The sequence below is a fragment of the Astyanax mexicanus genome, chromosome 14, assembly GCF_023375975.1.
Source record: "Astyanax mexicanus isolate ESR-SI-001 chromosome 14, AstMex3_surface, whole genome shotgun sequence".
Taxonomy (NCBI): domain Eukaryota; kingdom Metazoa; phylum Chordata; class Actinopteri; order Characiformes; family Acestrorhamphidae; genus Astyanax; species Astyanax mexicanus.
Window position 1 is genome coordinate 13598939 of NC_064421.1, and position 22021 is coordinate 13620959.

Below are 22021 nucleotides of genomic sequence, written 5' to 3' on the forward strand. Positions count from 1 at the left end.
TTTACTTTCTTTGACAGGGTTTTAAAGAAAAATAAAGAAATAAATAAACAATTTAATTCAATTGCCCATTCAGTTATTATTATTATTAAATAACTTTTATTTAGGCTTTTATGTATTTAGGCTTATGTTTTAAAACACATTTCCAGTTTGTACCAAAATACACAGTATATTCTTCAGAAATAATAACAAGAATATTTCTTTTGGCAAGTTATTTAATAATTTTCTTCCACTGAAAGAATATTAAGCCGCTCAAAATGAAAGCACATAATTTCGAAAATAAAAGTCAAAACTCTATTGAGGTACATTCAGGATTTTTTTTTTTTTAGAGTGAAAATACAGAACTTAAATAAACAAATATTTCCTCCATGGCTATTTCCATTTGCCATAACAATGCCCACAACACCACTTACAGTATAATAACCTCAAAATGCCCAAATTCACACAATCTCAAACTCAAAGATTTAAAACCACACTAAGCTTCCACTCTATGACAGAGAGTATAAAAATGGCATCTGACTAAAATGTCTTTGTGAAACTTCAACAGTCAAAGTAAGGACATGTTTAAAATGACAGAAACTTTAGCTTTGGCCACAATCTTTGCCAGGAAGAAAACTATTTTAGCATAGCATGATTCTGAATTCAAAATCAACCTGCCATTGACTTTGAATACAACGAACCATAAGAAACATCTCCATTAAGGCCTCAAAAAAGAGCAATTTCAAGTCCAAGCACTAACAGACTTAGTTCACTGAACTTGGGAGCATTTGGGTATCTCTTGCTGTGTCACACTGGCTGGAGCCCTAAACATTCAACTGAGCTGAAACTTGGCCAGCAGGCTGAGGTGGTCTGAGGGGAACATATAATTGGGGAGTCCATTCAGTGACCACAGGTCTGCTTCAGACAGCAGAGCGAGACGTCCAAGCAGCTTCAAACCGTTCTCACAGTCTGTATTAACACAAGATACACAAACAAACACTTTACTACTGATTATAAAATGTATCTTTATTTAAAAGGAACAGAAAGCTGATAATGTTTTTTACCTTTATGTTCCTCTGAGCAGTCAAGTCTTGTAGAGTAAAAGATGTAGTCGACCATGGCTGCTCCTGAGTGCAGGGTGGTGACTGCACAGCGCTCGGTGCCGGCTATGTTTGGACTGTACACGGAACTTAGCTTTAATCCGTGACTTATAGTGTTTCCAAACCTACCATAAAATATATAAAATATAAAATATTATATATAAAAAGTACATTTTCTTTAAACAATGGTGTTGTGGAAAAGATGCCTTGCCTGGACAAAAAAAAAAAACAAAGTCACCATCTGGATTTAACTAAGTAAATAATCTGGGGTATCTGCTGCAGTTGGTCTGCAGGTTTAGGTTCAGCAACAGTATGTGCTGAAAGAATGAGGTCAGCTGCCTACCGGAATATACTGAATATAGACCAGGTTATTTCACTAATATAATGGATTCATGGTGCTGGAATTGTGAAAGAGTGCAGAGTTCAGGGAGCATGAGATCATCATTTTCACATCTGGATTGAGAGTTCACCACAGAGTTCAGATCTTAACCTCATTGAGAATCTTTGGGATGTGCTGGAGAAGACTTTGTGCAGCAATCAGACTCTACCATCATCAATGCTGCAAGATCTTGGTAAAAATTAATGCATCACTGGATTGAAATAAATCTTGTGACATTGCAGAACTTATTGAACAGCGAATGCTGCCGCAATCAAAGCTAAAGACGGTCTAACAAAATAATAGCCTTATAAATAAATAACCTTTTTTTGGCCAGGCAGTGTATTTCTGAGAGTATAAAAGCATCCATTTGCATAAAAAAGGAAAATAATAAGGACATTATTATGAGCATTTTATAAACAACATTAATGGACAGAACCCCACAGAGCAGCTATTATTTAGGTGGTTGGTCATTCTCAGCACTGCACCGACACTGACATGGTGTAGTGTAGTGTGTCCATGTGTCTTGTCCAGAGACAGAAGCTCATCTTTTGACTCATAGTCTATGTTGGTAATCTACTAGTTCCTCATCAGTGGTCACAGGACGCTGCCCACTACTAAACATTGTTAGCTGGATATTTCTGATTGGTTGACTGTTCTTAGTCCAGCAGCGAGTGTCTGATATACTTATACCAGCACAACACACACTACTAACACAACACAACCACAGCAATAGTAAATAATAGCTGCCTTGTGATGGTCATTAATGATGGGGTTTTGGACATTAATGAACATTGTGAAGGTTCTTGAAATGAACTAATTTGGTTGTGGAAAAATCTCAGTTCAAAGCAAAGTAAAAATGTTTACCTTGGAGCAAACAGCAGCTTTTCTTCAGGATCTGGAAGATAAAAGACATACCAAGAGTCAGAGCACCATCTACCAACCCAGAGAGAGCAAGGCCAACTACAACTTCAACACCACTATCTGTAACAATTAATACTTAAATAAAATAAATAACAATGCTTTCATCCTTTTCTGTAATGTAACTGTATAATGCAGACTAAAAGTTGCACTTTATTAAAGCTATTTATAAGGAATTAGATTTACATGTGAAACCAAAATAAAAACAAAAATGATATCAAGTTGAAGCTAGATACTTGGTGTGTTGTCTGTGACGCCCGGTATGAGTTCCAGGTCTGGGGGCCGCACACAGGCAGCTTGGCAGTAGCGCAGCTGCCGGAGGAAGTCATGGTTGTACTGGAGTTTCCCTGCAGGAAGAGTAAATATAGCCTTGTGCTCACAGACATAAAAAAACATGCATGACTTAACATAGAGCTTAACTGACCACAGGAAATGCACCGTCACACACATGAAAACAGCAAAACACAATTTCCTAAAATCCACTGTAAAGCTGTCTGTATGCTCACATTTACAAAACACTCATAGAAAACATACACCGGCAAAATATATACACATTATATACCTTCACTATGGGTCAGTATCACTGACAAGTATTTGGCCTTGTTGTTTCCATACATAATCCTGTCTAGCCCAAGTCTAAGCTTAATCCCTGTCTCTCTTAATAAAATGACTGGGTCATCTGCATTTACAGTTTCTTCTAGAAAGAGGAAGGAGTGTAAACCACAGAGTGACCACAAATAAAACCTCACTAAATTCCCCAGTGCACACTCATGCTCATGTGGATGTGTCACATACACACTCACCCTTGTGTGGGTACTCTGGAAAGAAACACACACATTTATTCCACTGACCTGAGGGGTTGGCTTGAGGTTTATCTTCAGTAAAGTACTGACAGCTGTCACTGATACCCAGGCTGCTGGGCCACAGAGGGGCGTACAGCCTCCTGTGATGGATTTTGTATGACAAGTCCTCTTGACCAGATACCTGCAAACACATAGAAATATAATATAACATACATAAACATACAAATAAAGATGCAACTTAAACATTTGTGAATGTAAACAATTAATACATTCCTATTAAAGAAACAATTAAAATATCCCTTTCATGCACAAAACATGTCTTCTTAACTTTCTATGAAAGTCAAAGTAAAAATATTTTACTATTAGTTATTCTAGAACATTTATTTTGTTCCATTCATAAAATTCAGACTATGTAAAGAACAATTGCTATAATAAAAAATATATGTTAATGTAAATAAAAAAAAATTGCAAAAAGTAACACATACAGTTTTGCTATTCCAAATCTGACATGTGCGTCCCGTTCTGCTGCATTTGTAACTTTGCATCAATTGCGGTAAACAAAACTGTGGATGAAAAGGTTTGGGCACACCTGATAATTTTCATTAATTTCCTTTATAAATCATTGTTTTTTCAGAGCAGAAATTTCAGTTAAATGTATCATATACCAAAGGAACACAGTGATATTTAAGAAGTGAAATGAAGTTTATAGGATTTACAGAAAGTGTGCAATAATTCTTTAAACTAAGTTTGGCAGGTGCATAAACTGTTGGGCACCCCAACAGAAAATGACATCAATATTAAGTAGATCATCCTTTTGCAGAAATTTGGACCACTCTTCTTTACAAAACATCTCCAGTTCAGTCAGGTTTAATGTTTAAGCATGGACAGCCCACTTTAAATCACACCACAGATTTTCAATAATAATCAATAGTATGCAGCCAAGGCTTTGGAACATACAATAGGGCTATCTACCCTGAGAGGTGCGTTTGCTGTGCAGGCAACTGACTGTCTGAGGAGATCCTCTACTACATATTATGCTACAGATACAGATACTAACTTCTGCTTTGATATAAATAAATGAAGGTAGGTGGCTTAAGACCCACCATCCAGGCTGGAAGTCCATGATAGTAAAGCTGTCCGGTGACGATCAGCTGGTACAGTGGCATGTTGGGTAAGGAGTTTAAGTCCCCACACAGAATGACCTCACAGTCACTTCCTTTCTTCTTGCACTCCTTGACCACCGTGTTGATCTCTGCCAGCATTATGGCCAGCTGAGCCAGTTTCACATCTCCCCGTCTGGGGTTAAACAACAGGTGTGTGCTGGCCACACAGATAGGGTTTAACTGAAGGACTTCCCCCTGTTCGCTGATTGGCTGAAGGAGCAGCACAATGCCCACGTTGTCCCGGTCCAGGAGCTCACAGTTAGGACGATGGAACTCCAGCATGTTGACAGAAAGCTGCATGAAACGATTACCTCGAAAACACACCACACAGCCGTCTGTTTTGGTGCCTGTGCGCCGCTTGTATAGACAGATATATCCTGGAAATGAAATAGAAAGGGTATGATAAAAATAATTCAGCAAAACTAGAGCTACAGTTCACATTTAATATCACAGGTTCTAGATATTTTAATCAACATCAACATTTGTAGTAAATATGAACACATCTATTATATTTAACAAAGAATCTGAATTTCTTACTTATTCAGAACTGTAAAATATATAAAACATGAATAAAATAATATTTTTAGCAAATCTAAAGAAAAGAAAAAAAACGTTCAGTGTTGTTGTGTTAACCACCTAATGCTCCCTTACATAATGACAGAATTGCTCACCCATCTCAGTCAGGATTGGAAACATTTGCTCCAGGTAGTGATTCTCCTGGACCTCTTGAAGACAAATAATCTGTACATGCAAAAGTACACACATCTTTTTTTACTTATTTCTACATTTATATATGGTATTTACTCATTTATACAGCTCTGGAAATAAACAATAAGAGACCACTTCAGTTTCTGAATAAGTTTCTCAGATTTTGCTATTTATAGGTATATGTTTAAGTAAAATGAACATTGTTGTTTTATTCTATAATCTATGGACAACATTTCTTCCAAATTTCAAACAAAAATATTGTCATTTAGAGCATTGATTTGCAGAAAATGAGAAATGGCTGAAATGACAAAAAAAGATGCAGAACTTTCAGACCTCAAATAATGCAAAGAAAACAAGTTCATATTCATAAAGTTTTAAGAGTTTAGAAATCAATATTTGGTGGAACAACCATGGTTTTTAATCAAAGTTTTTATGCATCTTGGCATGTTCCCCTCCACCAGTCCTACACACTGCTTTTGGATAACTTTATGTCACTCCTGGTGCAAAAATCAAAGCAGTTAAGCTTGGTTTGACGACTTGTGATTATCCCTCTTCCTCTTGATTATATTCCAGAGGTTTTATGTTTTTATATTTGGTAAAATCAAAGAAACTCATCATTTTTAAGTGGTCTCTTATTTTTTTCCAGAGCTGTACATGGCTAAAACACATTAAAACCCCTTGGAATTACATGATGCATCACTGTTAAAAGTACTATTTCTGATATTCAAAGAGATTTGAATTCAGGTGTAATTCAGCGGAGGAGAGAGAGGCACAGACTCACATCAGGCTCCCAGGTCTGAAGCTCTTTTAGGATGGTTTGAAACCGGTTCTCCCATGCTAGTGTTTCCTCTAAGCAGTGTAGATACAGATCTGAGTTAGCTTCTAGCAGGTCCTGGGCCAGGATATTGTAGGACATAAGGGTGAAATCAAACTTGGCTGTAGCTTTGGCTGTGGACAGTGTTGCAGAGTCATAACCATCTTCACTGAGGTCCTCCCACACCCTCCACATCACTGCGAAAGAACACAACACAGTGAAGGTCATAATGAAAAAAAAGATACTGGCAGTAAGCAAAAATTCCATACTCCAAATACACATTTCTGCCAATTTTCATGGTGATGTTTTTCTTTTTTCCTCTCACATTGGACATACACAGTGAATTGTGGGTAATCAAGGGCTATGAAGGAACATTTGTGTCCTTTAAATCATTTAGAACATCTGCTGAATTTCTCAGCTGCATAAAAGGGATTCTTCCAACATTTATTGCAACAACTGAGAAATGCAGCCCACCTAGGATGAAATCTAGTCATTGGAAAATAGCTTAAGTATTGTAAATAGGTTCTTATCAATACACAATCATGCAGACAAATATGTCAGTCCACTTTAACTTAACAGTTTTAAACGATTATTAGGACACTACAACTGAATAAAATTAAGGATTAAATCAAGGCCGACAAAATAAATGACAACACTATAAGCAGAAATATCTATATTTAATATTTTTTAGTTATTGTTTAAGATAATAGCTTTGAAAACAGATTAGAATTTGCTTAGAATATCCAAGATTTAATTCTCGACTGTACAAGTTTGATTGTTTATTATAAAATGATTAATATGTCCTCATTTTTGTGATTTCACATTTTTGAATGCTATAAAAAAAAAAACAGAAAGATTACACTGACCTGAGATCAGGAAAGATCAGAGAGAGAAATGAAAAGTAAAAGTAAGGTGTGGCACATACCAAAGGTCTTACCTTCAAAATTGTTATTGTCTTGAATTGCAGGGTAGTAGCTCATGCCAGGAAACTGTACTGAAGGACAACACACTGTCTCCGACAGGCCAAGGCCTACTGGGAAATGCCAAGCAGGCACAGGCTGGAACTGTGTAAAACTATTCAGGGCCTCTGCATTGCTATCATTGAGCAGCTCACTCAAATTAAACACACAGTCGCCCTCATTAACTCTGGATTCGCTTTCCCTAATGTTGATGTTTGTGTCTCCAGGCTGAGCAACTGCGGCCACTGTTCCAGTCTCTTCGTCACAATTCTTGTCCTCCAGAGAAGTAAACCCCACTTCACTCCCAGCAGCTTCAGGAGCCTCTGCTTCAGCCCACTCGATTGTAGAGAACATCTCCTTCTCTATCATTAAATTCACTTCAATTGTTTCATCTTGTAGGATGGACATACCATCAGTTTTCATTGCTAATGGGACAGTCTTCTTTTCTTCAGAAAGGTCAACATCATCCTTCTCCATTGCTGGAGTGAAAGCTTTTGCCTCTGCTGAAGATTCTGGATCAGGTTCCACTGTACTGTCCAATGGACTAATCCTCTCCTCTACGTTTTTGGAATGGAGGTGCTCCTCCTGTTGCTCCATCCTTTCCTCAGCTAGCACCACCTCCCTGGTCTCCAGAACAAATCTACTCTCCACCAGTCCCTCAGCGTCCAGTCTCTCTTGACTAGCAGGTTTATGCTTTTCCAAAGGGGCACTGTCAGTGCTGAGCCACTCATCCAACAGGGCAGTCTGCTGCTCACTAAGCCTTCTGAAAGGGGCTCCACCACCATCCCACACTTCTTTGCCATTAATGAACACAGGATGATCAGGATGACCCAGATGACCCTTCCACCACGACTCTGTGGAAAAGAGAACGGAACAGTGAGAAGGGGGGTTTAAACTAGTACCATTTCCCATGAAAGCTAAAAAATGCTGCAGTATGCTAGAGCTTTACCTGAATTGACAATCTTGAATCGACAGTTTTTGCATTTTGTATTGTAATTGTATTGTAAGTTTTAAAAGCCTAAGCTTTGCAAAGACCATTTTGACAAAGTCTCTGACTAGTAAATCATCAGCTGCAATTAGGAACTGTCAGCTGAATTAATATTCCTGACTTTTCAGAAATGCAAATAATAAAAGAATAATAGAAAATAGCATTGTTATGGAAAAAAACAAAGACCAAATATTTTACATTGAAGAAGACACATATTGCTAAACCTGCCAGTAGAAAAATAACACATGCACTAAAAAATAAAATATAAATGAATTATATACAAAGTTTGGATATTATAGAAACTCAATAGAAAAAAAACTTTTTTTTTAAACCACACAGACATAACATTTTAATATATCAGTCATTATGAGAGATAAAATGTTAATGAAAAAAAATATGTTTAAAAAATATGTATAAAATGTTATGCCTATTTAGACATTTGTGGCGTACTTCCAAGATGTGGATTATCACCAGTTTCAAAGGCAGCTATAGTTTTGTATTTATTTAGGTTTATTTTGCTTTCTTTAATTTTTATTCATTTATTTAATATTGTTAATACGCTTTCTTTGTACATTTGTATAATTAGAATAATGTTTATTAAAAACATATTTTTTTATTAATTTGTATAAATAGCTAGAGTAAAGTTTTAAAGTCTACAGCCATTTTAAAATAGATTTATGGTTAATAAACAAAATGTTAGCGGCTAGGTATTTTCTTTTCTTTTTTTTTTTTCTTTTTTTTTTAATACATAAAGATATTGTTAAAACTTGAACTAGTCCTGGACAAACGTGCTTCAAAAAGCCCTTTTATACAAACGCTATTTAGTGGATAAAGCTTGACTCCAGTAATAACTTAACAAGTAAGCGGTTAAAAATGTAGAGATTAAATTCCTGTGTGAGGCAAATAACTTATTATTTCTTTGGTAGAGTTTTAATTTCTGATTGATTGATTGCCTGACCAACCAAATAAGACGTGAAACATACCCGCACTTTATCTAAACAAATAAAAAGACCATTAATCGATTAAGTAGTTTCGTTTAATTGCATACTAGTTCACAACCAAGGCTCACAACACAGCCAGTTACCATGTGCGCAATTCCTGCACAGAGTCCCAAATGTCTACATACTGCACTACTGAGTATAAGTTACTTCTTTCAAACACATACATATGCCACATATAATTAAGGGTGAAAGCCATGTGGAGTTCACTCTATATTTATATAGCACACACTGCACAATTTAAACGTGCAGAAGTTTTTTATTTAATAACTGATCATGTAGACTACATAGGGAGCACGGTGCTATTTGGGACGCAGCCTAACAGCAGAGCGCTTTGCTTGCTATGCTATCTATAGCTGTAGCTCGGCCGGGACAAACACTGGGACAGAGACACACAGACAGAAAGAGACGCCAGCAGCGGCAGATCCTCTTACCTGAGAGCCTGTTGATGAGTTTAGTGAGCGGATACAGACCATAATAAATAAGGCTCCCAATCATGCTGCAGCTTTCAGTGACCTCAGCATTTCAGCACAGACACAAAAGTCTCATTGGCAGCACTGCGCTCTCTGTGAATGACGGTCACGTGGAGCTTCTGCAGCCAATCAGAGAGCAGAAGCGGAGCCCCGCCTCTCACTTAGACTGTATATAACATTAGTGTGTAAGCATGTATACAATAGCAGTCAAAAGTTTGGACACACCTTAAGTCCAGTGTTTTTTTATTATTTAAAAAATCTGTATTGTAAATTAATACTGAAGTCATCCAAATATGTTCTCAGTCAGCATTATGAGGTAGAGTTATCTGGAATGGCTTTCAGTTAACAGCTGTGACTTGAAGAGTTAATGGTGACTGAAGGCATCAGTTGTAAATTTGTGAAGAGGTAGATTTGGTGTACAGGAAATAACCTTTTTAGGAGTAATGTTCTAATCCATATTATTGCAAAAACTACTAAACTAAGTAAAGACTACTAAACTAAGTAAAGTCAATGACATGATAAAACGGGCCCTCATCAGGACCACCCCAGGAAAGGAAGCGCAAGAGATACATCTGTTACACAGGATAAGTTCATCTGAGTAGCCAGCCTCAGAAACATGCACAAGTTAACATCACCCCAGATAAGAGCCACCTAAATGCTTCACAGAGTAATTTTATTTGTTTAACACTTTTAAAATAACTACATGATTTCTTATGTGTTCCTTGATAGGAATGAGAGGGTGTGTCCAAACCTTTAACTGGTACTGTATATTATATTATATTATATTATATTATTGTGAGGAACTACCCTTCTGTGAAAGATGGTAAATACGCTGTTACAAAAAACAACATGGCTCAAGATGGTTGACCAGATTAGACTTTGACCAGCATTCTGACCAGGTTTGTGTTGGAGTTTTATTATTCACGACCAATCTGACCAATTATATTAAATGATACTATGTTATGTTATGTTATGTTATGTTATATTATATTATATTATTTCACCAAATAATTCAATATATATTAACTGTGTTCATGCTAAGCAAAAATCTAGTATCAAAGACCATATGTGTGACATAAGTTCTTTAGTTAAATTATAGTTAAATTAAATTGTAATTATTATTTTATGTAGGTTGGTTTATTTATTTATTTTTTAATTTCATTCATTCATTAATTTAACTGTCAGTCTTTCAGTGCAAGACTCTATGCTCTAATGTGTGCTCTAAGCTCTATGTTATACCCTATACTTGTGTACAAATGTGTAAAGACAAATATTATGTTTTATTATTCCTTACCAAACACATTCACAGTTGTATTCATTATTAACTGTGGATGAATAGAAATGAATTCATATTGTATCATATTATAAGTAAAGGCCACACTAATAACAAATGACCCATAACTATTGTGTATAGTTTAACTATATTGTACATTATGTATGTACTACTGTTCATGTAAACTGGCAGGCTTTCATTGCAACCCTAGTTAAACTAGCCTTTGTTAATTTGTACACTTATGGAAATGGGTAATGTTTAAATACCTGAATCTGCATTGTGTTATCATCCATTTTCTTATATGCTTTTCATCCTGATCAGGGTCGTGGTGGGGTCAGAGCCTACCAGCAATCATTGGGTGCAAAGCATAAACACCTGCTGAACAGGCACTCGACCACATTATACTATAATAAAACAAAATATTTTCCAAATATTTTATTAATTTTATCATGACTCTTAGTTGATCCATCTTAGCTTGATATTTCTAAAAAATAAATAAGGTTTCGGTCTTGATTCCATAACTCTAATAGACAAAACTTACCTGTGTCTGATGGAATGCTTGTCTTGAAATGTTGTGTGCAGGAATCTGATGATTGATTAGCTTGGGCTTAGATCATGAATATTTGATGAGTGTGCATGGATGAGTAGAGTGGCCACTGAAAGGCATTCCATGAGACGCAGCACAGGTATCACATGAACTGTGTTGCTAAGCCAGCCCTGAATCTCTTATGGAATCAACACCAACACACATCAGGACATGGAGGACATCAGTCTGAGAGAAGAAATAGACATCCTGCTCTGCAGTAATTAACTGTGGAGGGTAGCTCACTTTTTGACCACATTTATAGTGGACTATAACATGGACCAGTCAGGTTTATCAATGGATTCACTTAGTCTGGATGAGAGAGACAGTCCGTATGAGACTGAACTGGAGGAGGATGAGTGGGACACAGACTTGGAACCTGAAGGTAAGTGAACTTGTAAACCATTCTTTATTAAGTAAAACACTTCTTCTGTGGAAAGGGTGGTGAATACATCCTACTGGAAAAACACAGAGGCCAAATCAAGCTGGATAAGATAGCTGACCAGCTCATATTTTGAAAAAATTAAATATAGTAAAATATAGATTTTAAAAACGTAAACAGAAAATAAATGCTATAGAGCGAACACTAAGTTAGCAGCTCAGAAATTAATGCTTGCTCTTACAGCCTACAACATCAAGACCAGGCAGTTAATCATAATATATGCCCTGCATATAGGAAACAAATGCATGCAAGCATGTGCCAGAAGCCAATAGAAAAGAAGCTGTAAATGTCAATACACTTACTCAGTGGATTCAACTCAAAGATCTCTGTTTGAATGTATATGTGGACACAAATGTTTAATTAACTCAAAATACTTAAGTAATGTTTGAATTGTGCAATGAGTTTACAGTGGGCATGTTTGGATTTGAATTTGATGGTTTAGCTGGTCTACATGGCCAGCAAACTTTTGACCAGAGGATAGATTAAGAGGAAATTGTCAAATATAATGTGCGCTTGACCATGCTGCATGCTGGTTGACCAGCAGGTTAACCAGACTAATGTGCTTGATCCAAATATATTCAAATCAAGCTCATTATATTTTGCATAATTTAATGGGATGATAATCCATCTGTTTTGCAGCAGAGCGAAAGTCTACTGGAAAGGGCATGTCCACTGCAGAGCTGTACCTACAGGCCTGTAAACTAGTGGGGGTCATTCCTGTTAGCTACTTTCTGAGGAACCTCGGCTGTGCCACCATCAACCTCAACCACCATGGCCTCGGCCCTCTAGGAGGAAAAGCACTGGCTATAGCCCTTGTGGTAAATGACAGGATTACTGCACCTGTTTAAACACAAGTCTTGTTTTTAAAGTATTGTAAAGTGTAAGTATTGTTCAATTGAGGATGTAGAGACCTCTCTGGTGAGAATGTGTAATTGCACAGAGCATGTGGAAGAGTACTTTTAATGAAGGATAATGTAAATAAATTGCTTAGAACAAAATGCAAGTCTTCTAAATGTAAAATAAAACACAGGGGATGCATTTAAAATGTTGATAAAATCTAAAATGCATTTATTTTCTGCACAGACGGACATGCACACCACAAGACTGGAACTAGCAGACAACTTTTTGCTGGGAGAGGGAGCAAGATATCTTGTGGAGATGCTGAGAGCCAACTTCACTATTCAGAATCTGGTAATTTTATCTTAGTTTTATCACAGAATTCAAGAATTTCATGCACACATTTGAATTTTTGGAGGTTTCTGAAAATAACTAATGATAACACATTGTTCTCAAACTAAATCCTTACATCTGTTTTGACACTTGCTTTACACAAACAAAATGTAAATATGACAGTTGCACTTTATTTTGTCAGAATTTAATGACGAACAGATCATAAGAATTGCTCCAAAAGTGAAGATGGTATATCTCTTTGCAAATGTTTTATGATAGATTTACAAGGATTTTGTAGTCATTAAAACAAGTATAGCTTATATTCTCCTGTATGTTTTATATTAAAACACTTTTGGAATCTATATTCATTAGACATTTCTGGGTTCATCTTGGGAGAATTGGTTCTTGTGATAAAATACCTCACTCTTACTCCTCTAAACATACCTGTGGTCATTATATCCAAACAACTCAATCTTTGTCTTAGCTAGTCAGAAAATCTGTGTAATTATATTATATTATTAGTAATACTGTCAGCACAAAATGTGTTAGTATACACTACCTGGCCAAAAAAAAGGTCACCACCTGGATTTAACTAAAAATAAAATGGTAAGAGCTTCCTATAGGATAATTACTGCTTGGGTGATTATATTTCACCTGGCAACATTTTTTTTAACCCTAACTGATGCAGTGAGTAGCTTCTTGTTTGTTAAACAACCAAGTGGAAAATATGTTAATCTCTTAACATCTTATTATGGTCAAATTATTGGCATTCATTTAGCAGAGAAGACATCTAAAAAGATTGCTGATATCTACTACTAATATCAGGTGAAGAAGGAATACAATAAGGAAACATCATCTTCGAGGAAAGAAATGTGATCTGAATAAAATCTTGAATGATGGTGATCGGTAATCACTTTTGTTTGGTGAAATCAAATGGTAGAAAAACAACACTAGGACTCAGGGATATGTTTAGTAGTAAACATAAGAGCATTTTCACACACTCATTGAGAAGGGAACTCAAAGGATTTGGGTATGAACAGCTGTGTAGTCTTAAAATACAGAGTCCAGGCCTGAACCCCTTTGAGAATCCTATTGGGATGTGCTGGAGAAGGCAGTTGTCCAAATCACCTATCATCAATACTGTTTTGTAAAAACACCATTGGGACAATATTAATTTATTTTTGTATTTGTCCACTAGAGGTCAGGACAGTCTCATACTCTATTGATGCTCTTTGCCTCCTGTAGGATCTCTCCAACAACCACCTGCAGTCTGCTGGAGCAGAGTGTGTAGCTAAGATGCTGCTGGACAACATTTCCATCAAATCAATCAAACTCTCCGGTACTAAAAACACTCCCTTTATTGTTACTCTGTCTTTCAAACACTTTACATCAGACTTTATGAATACATTAAATTGCTCCTATGTGTGAACAGGAAATGGATTCATTGAAGATGATGCGAAATGGTTTGCAGAGGCCTTTTCAGTAAGTTACAACAAATTAAAAACACTGTATTCATTTTAATCTGAATTAAAATTGTGAATCAAACTTTTATTATTATACTCTTCTCTCTGTTTAGAGCAACTACAGAGTGAAAGAGTTAGACCTGAGTCACAACCAGTTCTCTGGAAAAGGGGGAGAATATCTGGGACAGATGCTGGGTTGGTATGATTTAATAAACTATGACATATAACATATAATGGAATGTGAAATTGTATGCATTTGTGGACAGTGCCAGTCAAAAGTTTGGACACATCTCCTCATTTTGAAGGTCTCATTCCGCCCAAATCCATTTTTTCTTGTTCTTTGTATAATACTATAGGTCTTTCTGAGTTGTATATGCATGCTGCATATATAAGCAGGGCTAAAAAAAAACCCTGAGCACTTTTTTTCACAAAAAAACGTCTCACATGGCGAAGCATTTAGGTGCTCTAATCTGGGGAGCTGTTAACTTGTGGTTTCTGAGGCTGGTAATTCTGATTAACTTCTTTAGAGCAACAGAGGTAACTCTTGCTCTTCCATCCCTGAGGCGATCCTGATGAGAGCCAGTTTCATCATAACGTTTTGATGGTCTTTGTGACGGCAGTTGAGAACACTTTTAAAGTTCTTAATATTTTTCGAATTGACTGACCTTCATTTCTTAAAGTATTGTTTTTTTCTTTATTTAGTTGAATATTTCTTGCTTCTCATAATATGTATTAGAACATTACTCAAATAGGGTTATTCACTGTTTACCAACTCTACCTCTTCACAACTTTACAACTGATGCTCTCAAACACATTAAAAGGGAAGGAAATTCAAGCAATTAACTCTTGACAAGTTCAGCACAGCTGTTAACTGAAAGCCTGAATTCCAAGTGACTCTACCTCATAAAGGTAACTGAGAAAGTCCAGCCAAGATGTGCAAAACTGTCATCTAAGCAAGTGGTGCTACATTAAAGAATGTAAAATATAACACATATTCTGTTTTTTTTTTTTGTTTACTATATCATTTCATATGTTTTCCTCACTGTACTTAAGGTGTACAAACTTTTGACTGGTACTGTATGTGATCAGTGAAAACACAAAGATTTATTTGTATTCATACAGCTAATAATGAGGGCATTGAGCTGCTTGATCTGAGCTGGAATCACCTCCGGATGAAGGGTGCTGTGGCTTTCTGCGCTGGTCTTAAGGTATGAAAACAGAAGGACATAAATGTATAAAATAAATATAAATATTTAATAAATAAATATTCAAAACTAACTATGTATTATATTAACTTACAGTGTCAGTGTGGATTACTTTTATAGTATTCACCAAAAACGTTTTTCAAAGTTTTCTGAAATATATGAAGAGTTTGCAAACAAGAGGTTACTTGGTGATAAATAAAACATGTACCTTATTTATCAGTTTATATTATTTTACAAGGAATCAAAAGAATTCCCATTTTTATGGAAACTAAATAAGAAATTAATTTTAAGTTAAATTAAACTAAAAAAAAACAAATTACTTTTTTTAAGGTGTTTAGAAACAAAAATAAGAACATATAAATAAACTTGCAGCTCTGTAGTATACACGTTATCATTTACAATTTATACATTTTTAAGTTTATTTCATTGATAACAAATAGCTACTATGCCTGATACTACCACCACCATGCTTAACAGTTACAGTGTTCCTTTGGTTAGGGTCAGTTTCCTGGATAGGGATTACGGCTTTAAGCATTTAAGTATTTGATTCATTTTTAATTAATAGAGGGCTATCTTAACATTGCATAACTCAAAAATTACAACTTTGAGACAAAGCTTAACAAGATGAAATTCTTTATCATGATGTAAATATATAAACTACTCTGGTCAAATGAGGAATTTTATCTGCAACAGTGTCCTACCTTTATTTTATTTTTTTTTACACTTGTTTAAACAGCAATTCCAAACCTTTGACCGCTGTACATTATAGTCCTTAAACATTCAATGTACAGATAGTTAGTTTACCAAAAGTAAATGGACAATTTAAATTGTCCCTAATTGTCTCTGAGGTGAATGTGACGCTGAAGCAGCTGGACCTCTCCTGGAATGGATTTGGTAATGAAGGAGCGCTGGCTTTGGGTGAAGCGCTCAAATTCAACAATACCTTAGTGGATCTGGACCTCAGTAACAACCGCATCACTAATGAGGGAGTGGGCATGCTCTGCAGGGGCCTGGAGGCAAACGACACACTCCGAACTCTGAAGGTGGGTCTGGAATTTGTGGGAGGGACGTTATTTAGTTTGCTTGAGAAATATTTGAGAGAACACATCTGTGAAGTGAAGTGAACTATAGACCCTGAAAGAGCAGCATTAATGGTTTTATGCCATTAAACACAGACAAATTGCATGAGTAATAGAGTCTTAATCATTAATGTCTTTGCTCTTCTGAACAGGCTGTTCTGTAAGGGATGTTTATTAATATGGGGATAAGATAAGATCAAAAGGTGTATTTTCTTACAGCTGGCCTACAACTCTCTGACAGTGGAGGGAGCCTTGGCTTTGATCAGAGTTGTAAAGAACACTCCTAAAACTGCCATCGAGGAGATCAACATATGTGTGAGTCCCATGTACGACACTTACATGATAAGACCTAAGGCAGTAAAGAGGTGACATCTCCCAGCACTTTATATTTCAGCCAGATATACATGATTTAACCTTTTGTATTGATTTAAAGTAATGATTACTTCAAATATATTGTCATGGTCATAATATATCAGGTGCAACCTCATCACAAATGTCAGTGAATATTCAATCAATATCTATAATACAACATCTACAATATATTATGCCATATGCCACAACAAAATATCTAATTTGTTCAGGAGTATACTGTATAATATTATACTAATATCCATTAAAGTCAATATACAGTATCAGTCAAAATATTTGGTATGTTTTCTTTTTTTTTTTCTTTATGATTTTTTACATTAAAGCTATACAGAAACACATGCAAAATTATTTAGTAAGTAAACCAGAATATATAGTTTTATACTTTAAATTCTTCTAAGTAGCACATGTATCTTTGAGGACAGATCTGCACACTCTTGGTATTTTAATCTTAGTGTCTTCATGAGGGAGAGTCACCTGGAATAGTTTTCTCAGAGTCTTGTAGGAGTTCCTGGAGGTGCTGGACAATAGTTTCTGCTTTTCCTTCATGCTATGAAGCTCCAGCTCATCTCAAATCACTTTTTTGTTAACTACGTAATTCCATATGTATCCCTTAATTGTACTAATATATTTTATATCAAACTAGAATCTAAAAAAATAAATTAAATAAAGTAATAAAGAAAAATTAATGACTGTTCTGCTCCTATAGAGTTGTGAACATTTGTGAGGCTTTTGTATCTTAGTGATAACATTTCCACATGTTTGTTACACAAAATTATTTTGACTTTGTGTGCGTGTATATGTGTGTGTGTGTGTGTAGAATGTCCTGGTGAATGAAAATTTTGTGCAGCTCCTGGAGTTAACATGTCAGGAACACCCCAGTCTGGAGGTGCAGTATGGTGGGGTTGGGGGCTTTATTGCCAAAAAACCTCCAAAACGTGCCGACCCTATGAAAGTGATTCAGGTATGAGAGTGTAACATTAAGAGAAATCGACAGCATGTAATACATTTTGGGGAGTTTTGGTCATTGTACTTACATGTGCAGTATAATGTTATTGTTGAAAAAAAATGTTAACTTTTATAACACAAAAAAAAACTTATTAGCGATTGTGGACGTTGATGTGGTAAGATTTTATTTCAACCAATTTATAAAAAATAGCTGATTTTATAAGCAGAGTGTCTCTTTGTGTTTTTGAAGGATTACCTTGATGAGCGGAAACTTCGCCTTTGGGACTTCTTCCGGAATATCGACAAGGACGGGACCATGCGTGTTCCTTTCTCAGAGTTCAGGAAGGCTGTACAGGTACAGGCCTGTATTTTAGTCACTGACATTTCCTAATGCACTCACTGTGCTTCAGTGCTCTAAAGCAGACTGCACTGATTTTGTCTGTTCTTTCTTTTATTTTCTTTACTGTGCAGCAGCACAGCTATTCTTACCCACATTTTACCTTCATTCTTTTAGCTTGTTTATCATTCTGTTGTTACTCATTCTGTTTATATGTATCATATACTTTGAACTGTTCCAGTGTTTCCATCAAAGGCAATGCTTTACAATGGGTTATTTCTTGTTCACTCATTACAGCAATCCAGTATCCCACTGGATCGGTTCCAAATTGAAGAGCTCATTCAAAGACTGGACCGGGAAGGAACAGGCAGTGTAGACTACAGGTGGGATGGGTTCTTTAAAGCTCTTTAAAGCATTGCTATAACTTCTTGGCCAATTACCCAACCCACTCATTAGCACTCCCCCTATCACTACCGAAAAACAGATGGTGAAGACTAGCACATGCCTCCTCCGATACATGTGAAGTCAGCGCCATCTACCCACCCAGAGAGAGCAAGGCAAATTGTGCTCTCTTAGGGCTCCGAGAGAGCACAATGTAGTAGCTGATGGCAAGCTACATGAACAGGATTCAAACAAGCGATCTCCTGATAATAGTGGCAGGGCTTTAGATTGCTTTATATACACTGACAATTCAGCAGTATGTAAGCTGAACATTAACTGTTACCTCAGTGGACAGCTTGAGAATGCCATCATCTACATAAGTTGTGAGGTGTTATCTTGCAAAAACTGTCTAGCATGAGCAGACTAAGGCAATATAAGATTGAAGTAAATGGATGGGGCATTCGTGGGACAAAATTGTACAAGCATTTAACATTTGTTGATCCACAGTGTCTTGAATATACCCGGAATACATCATACAAAGACATTACCACCCAAAGTAGACAGTGCAGTGGGTGGTAATGATGTCCGGCAGCTTCTGGCTAGAATTGTCCATGTAAATAGACATGCAATTCTGGCAGAAATCACATCCACATTGAATGCAGGAGGCCACACACACACACATATTCCACAAGACAGTACAGTGTTCTTTTCCTTGAAACATCTCAAATGTCATGGGACACAATACTCGTTCCTGTTTTGGAATGTAAAGAGAAATTGTGTTAGAAGTTCTTATTAGGGGGAGATTAACAAGGGAAACAAACAGGAACTAATCTGCAAAAACTACCTGTTTTTAATTAACTGCATAAAATTAGCTATATGTGCTACATTGGTGTAGCTCTGTCTAATTACAGTATATTTAGGCTTTGAAAAAATAACTTTTAAATTTGGCACAATCAATACATAACAGGCAATAAGAAGGATAGTTGTAACTAAACAGTAGTAACTGTAAAAAACACAAGAATATGAGCCTTTCATCTTCTTTTTTTTGCACCCACAGAGGTCTGGCTGACACCAGGAAGCAGATGATGCGAGACCACCGGCGGCAGCTGCGTAAAGTGGAGTCCCGTCAGAAGAAAGAGAAGCAGAAGAGCGATCGCATCCTCAAAACCTTTCAGACAGCCGTGGAGGCGGTCACCCCCCGCAGCTCCATGGTCATGTCACCGGGTGGAGCTAAAGAAGACTCCAGCGGGCCTCAGCCCTTCTCGGCCACACCCCTCAGCTCCTGGCACCACATTATCATGTCCAACAGCAGCCGCTACTCCGTCACTAACCTGAGCAGTGAACACGTCCACCTGCCCATGATAGGCCGCACCTCATCCTCCAGACCTCTCAGCTCACCAGCCATGCGCACCTACTCCCAGCCCAACCTGATGGATGATGGCCCACTGCCATATCTCACCAAACCTGCCTCTGCCCATGGTATTCACTCCATTTCCAATCCAAGTGAAGGCACTAGCAAGCTTAGCCCCACTGCCAACCTCCTGACTACATCAAGACCTGCGCTAAACGCCAATCAGTCTGCCAGAAAAGTTTCCAAAGGGAAGAAAAAGACGAGTAAAAAACGAGTAGAGAAGACATCAAAGAATCAAAGTAAAAAATAAAGTAGTATGAATAAATACAGAATTTCTCTGCAATAGAAATTAAAATTATACGCTCACTCACCCTGAAAAAAATGTTGCACCCAGAAGGAATAAAATGACAGGAATGAAACTTGGTAGGTTGTTGCGCCAGACTGTCATGAAGTGACTTGTAAAATTGCAGCAGATGATCTGGTTTTGTCTTTGGGTAGATGGCCAATGAATCCATGTATGAAGGAACTGTGGTTAATGATGTGTTGTCACGCGTTACATATTCAGAAGGCCTGCTATGGTCTTCATTACAGATGCTTTGATAGCCCAGCATTACAGTACTAAGGTCCTGTAACCAGTGGCTGACCTTTTCTTACTGCACATTGTGGTACATGATTCCAACAGGACAATGCTCCTCCACACACGGCTACTGTCTCAAGTGCTTTGCCTCAAAGACTATGCCACACTTTGCCATGGCCAGTAGCATCACAAGAATCGTCACAGGACACCATTAGGAGCCTCTACAACTCAGTGCTGAGACCTGGCATGTTGGATTGCACATGCATTACACTGCGTTTGTATGTGTAGCTCAAATAATATGACCAAGAGTTTTCCATTTACTGTACATTAAAAATTCATCATTTGCATCTGGGTGCAACTATTTTTGCAACCATTTCTTTAATGATAAGTGTAGAGAAGTGGAGAAGTGGAGAAGTTTTGGAACATTTGGCCAAATCAAACAAAAGTAGTATGTAGAGCTTATGTAGGTAAACAAACATATAATACAATGTGTTTTATTCTTTAATAAAATAAAAAATAACTGTTCAGACCAACAATTAATGAATGAAGTCTAATTTCACTCTGAGTTTACTACCTTCTTTTGATGGAATATACTGTATCTTTTCTTTTCCCCAGCTCTGGACCTTTTAATGTTGTTGTAAACTCGTCAAAACCATTTTTGTACATGACAAAAGGATCTTTTCTTCAGACTTATTCCATCAGTGACCCCTGGAAATACTGGAATGAACCAGGGTCATGATTTATCATTTGTTTGTTCTGTTTTATGTACATAGAGTATGTAAATACAATTAATAAAGGAGTTGATTTCAGAGTCAATGGTGACCATATAAGCAAGCAAGAGAATTTATTACTTATTAGCCCAGGTGTGGGGACCCATTACTTATCTAGCCTGTCTCCGCCCCAAAAAGAGAGAGGCTCTGGATAAAGCAATGGTCATGCAGTGCATCACCTGAGTAGTTGTTCCAGGGGTCTTTAAACATGTTGCTTCAAGATGTTCTACCGAAAGATTTCTACTATTTCCAGTTACAGACTGGAGCAAAATTTAAACGGAAAAGAACTTCCTTTAGAACTGAAGAATGTGAACATTGTTGTTTTTTTGGGGTTTTTTTTTATACTTAGTTACTTTTTGTTGTTTGCTCACTGCCAAGCTGATTGAGGTCAGATCTTTTATCATGTGGTCAGCGTTAGTTTGGTTTGAAATTGCAGAATATCTACAGAACAGCAGAAGCAAACCGCTTTGAAGGGAAGACATCTTGTAGTCCTTTGCCGAAACCTGCCTCTGAAGTCTGCTGAACGTCCAAGCTAGAAGGGTGAAATCATCTGTACCTAAGCCCAGGAGAAGCCAGATAATGGTGTGATTACATGGTTGGAAGAAGCCTTCCAGGTGCTACCTAAAACAAGGGACTTCACCACCCCAGACGAAGGCCTCTTTACTAAGGAAACGCTTGCTGTGCTTCAGGTAAGACTAAACACTTTTATGTAAAAGCTCAACTTAATGTGAGCTAATATCAAGATATTTGGACTAGGGGTAACTCTTAAGATCTATGTTTTGTTTATTAATTGTTGC

General features: G+C 36.9%; 2 protein-coding genes across 2 annotated transcripts; one reads left to right on the forward strand and one right to left on the reverse strand.

The window, feature by feature from the left end:
- Positions 1 to 194: 194 nt before the first annotated feature.
- Positions 195 to 9386, reverse strand: angel1 (angel homolog 1 (Drosophila)). The gene is made up of 10 exons (XM_007257327.3): positions 9241 to 9386; positions 6799 to 7674; positions 5829 to 6058; positions 5011 to 5080; positions 4280 to 4716; positions 3225 to 3357; positions 2610 to 2720; positions 2320 to 2350; positions 1041 to 1201; positions 195 to 945 (listed from the first exon to the last, which is right to left on the reverse strand). The coding sequence occupies exons 1-10, from the start codon at positions 9302 to 9304 to the stop codon at positions 809 to 811; spliced, it is 2250 nt and encodes a 749-aa protein (XP_007257389.2). The 5' UTR covers positions 9305 to 9386; the 3' UTR covers positions 195 to 808.
- A 2839-nt stretch (positions 9387 to 12225) lies between these two features.
- Positions 12226 to 21187, forward strand: LOC103039030 (leucine-rich repeat-containing protein 74A). Its single transcript, XM_022673116.2, has 12 exons — positions 12226 to 12395; positions 12661 to 12768; positions 13993 to 14086; positions 14180 to 14229; positions 14324 to 14405; positions 15333 to 15418; positions 16264 to 16458; positions 16714 to 16809; positions 17681 to 17824; positions 18059 to 18163; positions 18443 to 18528; positions 19584 to 21187. The coding sequence occupies exons 1-12, from the start codon at positions 12243 to 12245 to the stop codon at positions 20185 to 20187; spliced, it is 1803 nt and encodes a 600-aa protein (XP_022528837.2). The 5' UTR covers positions 12226 to 12242; the 3' UTR covers positions 20188 to 21187.
- Positions 21188 to 22021: the final 834 nt, after the last annotated feature.

Excerpts from the sequence above, each read along its gene's own strand:
- angel1 (XM_007257327.3), bottom strand. The coding sequence starts at position 9,304 with ATGATTGGGAGCCTTATTTATTATGGTCTGTATCCGCTCACTAAACTC. Across the intron at positions 7,675-9,240 it reads ACTCATCAACAGGCTCTCAG|AGTCGTGGTGGAAGGGTCAT; the intron begins GTAAGAGGATCT and ends TCTTTTCCACAG. Across the intron at positions 2,351-2,609 it reads CGTCACAGACAACACACCAA|ATCCTGAAGAAAAGCTGCTG; the intron begins GTATCTAGCTTC and ends TTTATCTTCCAG.
- LOC103039030 (XM_022673116.2), top strand. The coding sequence starts at position 12,243 with ATGTCCACTGCAGAGCTGTACCTACAGGCCTGTAAACTAGTGGGGGTC. Across the intron at positions 12,396-12,660 it reads CACTGGCTATAGCCCTTGTG|ACGGACATGCACACCACAAG; the intron begins GTAAATGACAGG and ends TTTTCTGCACAG. Across the intron at positions 16,810-17,680 it reads TCGAGGAGATCAACATATGT|AATGTCCTGGTGAATGAAAA; the intron begins GTGAGTCCCATG and ends GTGTGTGTGTAG.